At 37.1% G+C, this 9045-nt stretch overlaps 1 protein-coding gene across 2 annotated transcripts; it reads left to right on the forward strand.

Annotated features, from left to right (window-relative positions):
* The first annotated feature begins 980 nt into the window (after window positions 1–980).
* LOC124156850 lies at window positions 981–4756 on the forward strand. 2 transcript variants are annotated; one of them, XR_006864408.1, is made up of 3 exons: window positions 981–1067; window positions 2701–3272; window positions 4546–4756. XR_006864408.1 is itself a non-coding variant. In XM_046531342.1 (2 exons), the coding sequence occupies exons 1-2, from the start codon at window positions 1055–1057 to the stop codon at window positions 3195–3197; spliced, it is 510 nt and encodes a 169-aa protein (XP_046387298.1). In that variant the 5' UTR covers window positions 987–1054; the 3' UTR covers window positions 3198–3531. The 2 variants fall into 2 exon arrangements, 1 of the variants encoding a protein (XP_046387298.1); XM_046531342.1 differs by lacking the exon at window positions 4546–4756 and having other exon boundaries at window positions 987–1067; window positions 2701–3531.
* The last annotated feature ends 4289 nt before the right edge of the window (window positions 4757–9045 follow it).

Raw genomic sequence — 9045 nt, forward strand, 5'->3', positions numbered from 1 at the left:
CAAACTGATATTTTTAACAAGCTTCACCAAAAAAGTGCAAATACTCTATTGCTTTACTTAAATCGTAAATCACCCCGTTGATTCACAACGTTGCATTCCATATTCCGTATGCCCATCGCAAGATTACTCCCTATCAAATACTCATTTGCTAATATATATGGATCCATTTATCTCAGCTATTACTCTCTGAGCAAGGCGAGAGCTTCTACTCATCACCCATTAAGCATCTTTAACGTTTAACGAGTCTTCATTTGGGGTTTACCACATGCTTGCAATACTTACGCATCAGTTTTTCGCTATAATATATATAATGCGATCTTGTTGAATGTGCATTTATTTTTATTTTATGTATTTGTAATTTATCATTGCAACAGAATACAGGGAGGTTTATTATAAATGCGGGGAAATAAAATAACATGTATGGGAATTGAACACCGTAACATTCCATAGCTAATTTATTCGCCCGAACACGGGCAGCATATTGATATAATTATCGAGCAGTTATTAGCAAATAATATTAAAATAATAGGAAAAATATATGAATCACAAATGAGCATAACTTACGCGAAAAAAATTAATATAATGCTTAAAATGTTTAATAAGCTTTGTCATCGAAATCAGGCAACAAATAGCCGTTTCAGCGCCATGGCCTAGATTGATTAAAATAAAAATATGTAATACAATTAATGCTTATATGATGCAAAATTATCTTTTATGTCTAAAAATAAAAAAAATGAAGATGCATGCCGAAACACAGTAAAAACAATAATGATTTGACCTATTTCAACAATGCATAAAATACATGATGTCTCCACGTTACCGCCACAAAGACAACAATACTGTTGTCTAAGCGACACTTTACCTTATGGTGAAAAACGCTGCGGAAAGAGTTTGATGTTGTTGAGCTGAAAAGTTTGATATATTTCTCGCATTTTAGAACACGCAAGAGATAATGATGATAGGTGGAGAGAAAATACAACAATAAGGTGATCTTATTAAGGAGCGAAGAAAAATAATAATAGATCTCGCAATTGTTTTCAAGGAATCGAATACAATGGGCGGCGTCTGTAAGTAAATTTTTTAATCCCAAAGTAAACAAAATTATATTATTACACTAGAATATCTTGGAAAATTTTATGGCAAAAATATAAATCAAACATGGGATCGTGCATATAATGGGCAATAAATTCCATTACCGTTCCACCGCTAGCATTAAGAAACGTTCGCAAAAATAAAGACTATTTCTAATGAAATAAGGGTATTTATATTCAAATTTTGTACCACTCAGTAAAATACCTTTCAATATAAGACACGGTCTCAGGCGTTACATTGCGGAATTGCTTCAATATAGAATAAAATAAAATAACTTTGTTTTATCCCACACTTTATTTTAAATAGCACGACCCGGGTTTCAGCATTTCAGGTATCACCTGATGACAGTATTAGATGCTGAAACCTGGGTCGTGCTATTTAAAATAAAGTGTGGAATAAAACAAAGTTATTTTATTTAATTACACGAAGTACCTTTCCATGATGTTCATGGAAAGAATAATGGATAAAAAAATTTCAATATATGACGCAGGACAAATATTTTCATGAGAGACATTGAAATCAAACACGGTATTATTTTACAAGAGGTACAATCCGGATTTCGCCTTCAAACCTTCACTTTCCTGAAGTATTTTTGCCTCCTGATTAACGTGGTGACATTCATTCCTGGCGGAAATTAATAGTTTTCGAGATATTTTAACTTTTATGGATAGCGATTTTCGGGTTCTGCGCATGCGCCGCCATTTACGATCTTCACTTACTCACCCTTTACTTTACGCACTTCACCTTCTGCGCATGCGCACACATTACCATGCCGCCAAATTTAAAGTTTACCCACTGAGGAAAACCTGCCTGGGACATCTGGGCAACCATAAGCACTGGAAGGTAAGCACATTTTACCCACTTCTACCTCCCACCCTACCTACTGGACCAGCTCGAAGGATATTTTTTTCTAGTTGACCAACTCGTACATGTGCCCGGAAAGTGATTTACCCACTTTACCAACTGGACCAGCTCGAAGGATATTTTTTTCTAGTTGACCAACTCGTACATGTGCCCGGAAAGTGATTTACCCACTTTACCAACTGGACCAGCTCGAAGGATATTTTTTTCTAGTTGACCAGCCCGTACATGTGCCCAGAAAGTGATTTATCCACTTCTACCTCCCACTTTGTTATGTATTGGACCATCACTAGGGGTATTTTTCTCTTGTTTACAATTTCAAACATGTGCCGTGAAACTCATTTACCGCCATTCCAATATGGCCGCGCATGCGCAGAACCCGAAAATCGCTATCCATAAAAGTTAAAATATCTCGAAAACTATTAATTTCCGCCAGGAATGAATGTCACCACGTTAATCAGGAGGCAAAAATACTACAGGAAAGTGAAGGTTTGAAGGCGAAATCCGGATTGTACCTCTTGTAAAAATTTACCTCAAACACCAATAAATGTACTTGCAGTCTAATTTGTGCAGCCAAAACAAAACTCCCCGATAATAATCATAGAAACCGGTGAATATTATAACATTATTTCCACTGTGGGAGCAGTATAATTTTCCTATCGAAAAAGTAAGCCAAGCGCCAGTGGGAAAATGGAAGTAATACATATATATAATTGTATATATCGATAATTTTCTTCGCTCTTATAGGCTGCTGCTTTGGAAGGAATAAGAAGGAGGAGAAGGAAGACGATGATTTTGGAACAGATTACTTTGAAGAAAAATTTGGCGTGAGGAGAACACCTAGCTACCCGTTTACTGTAATCTACCCACCACCACCACCACCCAACGCAAATATACGACCACCATCTCCGATTGATGTTCTACTAAATACTGGGCCCTCCTCCTTCCCCTTCCCTCAATCAACCTCTCCTAAATCAACCTGTGTGCAATCAGAATCAAGTGAGTCAACCTCTGTGCAACTAATCTTTCTTCAATCAACCCCTCTACAATCAATTTCTGATGAATCTACCTCCCTTCGACCAACCTCTCTTCTGTCAACGCCTCTTCAATCAACCCCTCATGAATCTATCTCTGGTGAATTAATTTCTCTGCAAGGAACCTATCTTATATCAACCTCCAGTGAATCTACCTCCAGTGAATCTACTTCTCTTCAGTCCATTTCACCTAGTCCGAGAATCACCTAGCATACGAGTTCGACAGGGGGGAGGATAAGCTGTTTCGCTTTTGGCTCTTTTTCGAGTAACGAAATTGACACTGAGGTCGGTAACGCATATTTTAACTTCCTTCCCAATTTTATCATCTCTGTCTATTTCTCTAACTAATTCATTTAGCGGATGCTAAGCACTGCATGAAGCAAGTGACTTTGTGCGCAGTCATGCGCACGGGTGCAGTGTTAAATTAACATCAAGGATGACCAAAAAAAGCTATTCGGGCTTCCTGCCGGGTGGTCTCCCTCCATTCTGCCGACGTTTCGGAACACGTGTCGGGTTCCATCCTCAGGGCCAATGGTGAGTTGATGGTGAGTGTACCGAATCGTCGGTAGAATGGAGAGAGACCACCCGGCTGGAAGCCCGGATAACCTTTTTCGTATATATTCGCCGGGAAAGACTCAGATCTAACTTCATCAAGGATGACGTTGGCCATGAAAAACTATTTGATTACCTGGGATTCGAACCCGGATCTCCCAATTGCCGGTCAGGATTCAGCCAGTACACAATTAAGCCTTTTTCTCAGATCGAAAAAAGGGATGGGTTTTACTAAAAAGGTGACACCATAGCCTACACTGTGGCATAGGTGATGGAGGACGTGCTTAATAAGCCTCTGGCACGGCGAAACTCCGACAGTGGCTTACTACAGGTACTTCACACCGTCAAACTTGCTAACACGCTCGGCCTAAAATTGGGAGATAAGGGTTCTAGTCGCGGCTAAGTCCAATACTTTTTCATCGTGAACAACATCCTTTCTGTATATTGTGGAAAAAATTTTAATTTTCGATAACTATTGGTAAAAACTCCTCCAAAAATAATGGACTGGATTGGGAAAATTGTATGCTACCACCGGTATAATTGGCACATTACCGTGGAGGAACCCCTTAACAAGGTATGTTAAGTTAGTCAAATAAGAAGAAAAGTGAATATCCCTGCATTAAATCTCTATTAAAATAATCTCATCTCTTGACATTAATGTTTTTCCTGTCAAACATTTATCTTACAATTGAATTTCTTTCCAAATACACGAAAAAAATTAACTTTTCTATCGTGTCATTATTCTTTACAGATATTTTTGAAACCAAACGAGAATTCATCCAAACCTTTACTTTGAATTTCTTCAAAACTTGGACTGTTTTTCCTACTGAAAAATGGCTAATAATAAGATGCGTCTCCTCCTACAGCGAAATTCAGCTGCTATGTCTACATCAAGAACTAAAGAAACATTGTCTGTTGTCTTAATCTAAAGGGACGCGACGCCTCAGTATCGTCGATGGCATATGATTTCATGGTTTACTACAATGTGTTTCTTATTTTTTTACAGTGGAAAACGTCTGATGGTGCTGTGGAGCATATGGAATTAACGCAACCCGTCAATTATTTGAGAAAAACTCAAAACTCTTATGTAAAAATACAAATGTATTTCTAAATTTGCAGTCATTCAGTGTTCCAATTAGATAATTTCCTGTTAAATTTTTGTGACTTGAAATTTAAGCATTGTGAATAATCAAATACTATGTATATCTAATTCTATATAATACACTACCCAAAACACAAAAATGTATCGTTTAATTGACTTTTCCCTTAGAAAATTTAATATGAAATTAGGCAATCCAAGTTAAAGTATTTTTATCTCTGACAAATAATAATGAATACCCGTAATTATAGCTAAATTTCATTTAAAATAGAATTTCGTTTGAAGTTTCTAATAGTTACGTCTTAAGTAGCTTCCGCAACTTCTTCGGCACTAAAATATTTCAATTTTTTTCTGTATCGATACGTGAAGTTGAAAATAAAGTTTATTAGGACTTAATCAAATATCTCTTAATCAGCCGATAAATCAACTGCATCATTTTTTATATTCCTCTGATAATGCCACTAACCGCTGAATCTCAATCTATTCGGTCACTTTCAATAGCTGAAGAGAACATATTGCTGGTATTAGGTTAAACAAGTTTCCTGCTGATACACTATAAGACTCGTGAAAACAATTGAGAAATATGCAAAAATATTCAGAATAACTTCCGCATCCGTGCAGTATGTTGCCTACATTTACGCCAAATGCATTTGATCTGATATTTATAAATACTATACAGAATGGTGTTGGGCTTAATCAGCTGGGCAATATTATTGAACGAAAATTGACTGGCAGTATTCCACAAATATTTGTGTAAAGTACGCGTAAAGGTAAGTCCAGAGTTCATTAACAAGTTCAGAAAGAACCTTTCATTGAAGGAAGGGGTTACTTATATTTACGTAAACAAAAATGAAAAAACACGAGGCCTAATCACAAGGTCGAGGAATAGCGAAGAAGTGGCGACCCGAATGCCATTAGGTAATGACATCATCAACTTATCTGCGAAAGGGTTTGACTGTCAATAGTTCATCGGAAATATCTCGGCTTTCACATAATTTTTTTTTTCGAATAACTAGTAAAATACTTATGTGGAATAACAGTGTGTTCGCTTCCATTTACCTGAGTGAACAGGATGTGTTGTAATCCATGGCTTACAAGTTTTGCATTTTAATTTAAAAATGTCGAAGCGGGCGAAAGACCTGTATACGTCACCATGAAAATGCCATCGATATTATCCACTATCTATATTCTTTGGTCTTATGCTCAGCACTTTCGTATAATCTTCCAACCTACGGCAACGGGTGGTATCTGACCCACCCACATACCAATTTTAGAATCGATTTCCACGCTCATCCTCGGCGGCAGAATTTTACCATTTCTCATTTCATCCGCCGACTTTCTCTTCCCATCTCCAGCGACCTCCTGCACGCATATTTTAAGATGGGCATCACTAGTAAGAAGCAGCTTCGACCTCTCATTCACCGTGTACAGCAACCTTAAAGGCCGTTTTACACGGGGCACGGTATTGCGAAGGTTAGAACTGCATACATTTCTAAAATGGCGCGGAATTGCGCGAATGCATGAACGAAATTAGAACAGGGGTTATTTTGCCATCTCACGTCCACGCATTCTCACATGTGTTCTAGCAATTCACCGCTTTACACGACGCAATTTTGACTGCGCCTTCGTACATACCTACGCAAGCACGTGCCCCGTGTAAAACGGCTTTTATAGCGCGAATTGCTGGAGTTCCTTGGATCTCTGTCTGGAGTGGGCCGAATTGTCGGTATAAATTGTATTACGTCGCTTGCAATTAAAAAACTAAAAAGCAATGAAGTTACTTCAAAAAGAAAAATATTATAAAATATGTAAATTAAATTGATCTCTCTATTATCAATGTGAAGTCATCAAAGTTCTCAATTTAGTATTTAAGTTTCTGCCATCACAAACAACACACTACCGACACAGCACAAAAAAAATGCTCATAAAAATTATTGTTTTGTTAACTGACTGGTTGTGGTGAACTTGGTTTACTTGTAAGGCTGAAACACGCCTGCGATGCGCCAAACAATGTGAGTAAGATTTTCAGCATTTACTCTCGCAGGCACCACGGACTACGATGGTATAAAATATCAATATGATTTAATTACTATCTGAATGATTTGAGCTGCTAGGGCTCCACGTGACGGTAATAATGGCACCTTTAACTTAAACTCCAATGATCGAAAAAAGCACCATCTAAATTTTATAGCACGTGAAAAAATATTAAATACTACGTATTACTGTCTTTCATTAATTGAACTCATATATGTCGTTCGTTTAGTTACAAAGGTTTTAGGGTTGGGAGATAAATCCTTTTTTTTATTTTACGAAAATTGTGGTAGGGAAAAGTTTCCATGCACAGGTTTCTTATTTTGGCGAGTTTTTAATCGATTTCCTTGGCAATTTTTTCAAATGAGTTACGTAATTTGGTTTCTTTTTGTAGGAATTATTTCTAAAATTTTTCGTATCGGAAAATTGGAAGTTTATGGCATTTTAATTTCCTCCTTCCTTCCTTGAAGGTGTATGCCTACTCAAGTTATTATGTAATTTCATACCCGAAGCTTTTTCATTGATAATCTGTTGTCAAAATCAAGACCGCACGTTCTCCCAATTTCTACTATTACGATAGTTGTCTTGGTAGCCACGGTATAGGAATTTTAAGGTGAACTTTGCAGTTGAAACAATAAATATTCAAATCTTTCTCTTTTTCCAAAAAATTCTCACTACTCACTGTGTTCATGCCAATTGCCTTCTATGCTCATCTCGCACGAACTATCAATTCTCTACCTGGATATTTTCATAATTCTTTGGGAGGATTTTTGTGGAATATTCTGTTTTTTATAATCTCAGTTGTGAATATAAATGGAACGTACAGTGATATTAGGGATTAGCTCGTATTTTCTCTATGCGATTTTGGGACTAGACCGAGATAGTTCTTACTCAAAGCAGCGTCATATATCCAACAGCAAGTCGGTCTGTTAATGTCTGTAACTGAGCGTTAACTGTTTCGTGAGCTGTTGCCCCTTAAATTCATGAACAGAGCATAGAGCTTAGAAGTTCTTCTTCATCAGTACAATGCCTTTTGATTAACGGCAAGACTGTAAATGCACCAGGACTCCGTTTTTCCACTAAATGAAATGTTTTTTAGTGTTAATTTCTTGAGTAAAAAGTATAATACCAGCCATTGCCCGCTTTGCTGTAATACGTGTGGAGAAGACGAAGGGTATGCTATTTTATTGTCCGATCCAACGGTGGTACTATTTCATTATATCCAGAGATAATGGCATCGAATTGTGTGGAGGTTTTATTTTTAATAATTTCCTACTATAAACTGCGAATTTTAATTACTACTCAGAACAATATCACGGGTAGTTAGAACCCCACCACTAGCCTTGGTTTGCCTCTTATTTGCCTCAAAATTTGAAACTAATGGAAAGTATGATGAAAATATGAGCAAGCACTAGGGAACTTCACCAAAAAAAGAATACCGTCGAGTAATCGTCAATGATAACAACATCAAATAAAAAGCTAGGTGTCTCGTAATATGATCTAATTTTTGATGAATAAAATCTAAATTGTTTATAGGTGACAAACTGAGTCCAGTATCAATTCATGTGATTAAAATTTTGGGTATTTCAATGCAACTTTCATGGAAAAAATATGTAGAAAGGGCCCTGAATGCCTTCAATCAAATGAAGATAAACCAATGCTATCTAGGTTTACGCATTCATTACGTGTCATTATGTCTATATCCATGGCATTTTTTTTACTGTTTTAGAAATTCATTCCTGTTTATTTTTAAGTAAATGAGACCCAATTTGAAACCATTATGTGGTAGCTTAAAGATGAATTTAAATTACGCCAGCATTATAACTGCACGTGGAGAAGGGTTATTTCCTTTTTGGTGCCAAAATATCAGTGTATGAAAAGTCGCATTGTGCCCAAAACCTGAGACGCACAGTTATAATTGTTATTCGTACTCACGATGAGTCTCCCCCTGTATCCAATTTCCGCGTGAGTGATCGCGGTTCCCTAAGCGAATATAGCGAAAATTATGCTCGTCTCAAAGGCCCTTCGTTGTTACTAGGGAAAGAGGTCACTTGAGACCTGCTTTGCATACTACAACCCCTTTGCTGCTTTGCATATAAGTTCTCCCCCATGAGTAATTCGCTCTTCCCAGGCCGTTAACGGAAACTCTTCCGACCATTAAGTGCATTCATAATTCGTATTGAAGAAATAAAAGTTTAAAAAAATGCGATTATACCGCGCAGTAGGTCGCATGCGTGAGACAAAAGACTTTTTGAATTTTGGATGAAGTAAAGGCCGGACCGGGGGAGAAAAAAATAAATATTAAAAATCCGTTCTCCTAAAGACTATTCTCTGACGCATTTTTGCCATCTTAACGGACCGCTCTTTATTTTTCCC

Source organism: Ischnura elegans, chromosome 4 (genome assembly GCF_921293095.1).
Source record: "Ischnura elegans chromosome 4, ioIscEleg1.1, whole genome shotgun sequence".
Lineage (NCBI taxonomy): Eukaryota > Metazoa > Arthropoda > Insecta > Odonata > Coenagrionidae > Ischnura > Ischnura elegans.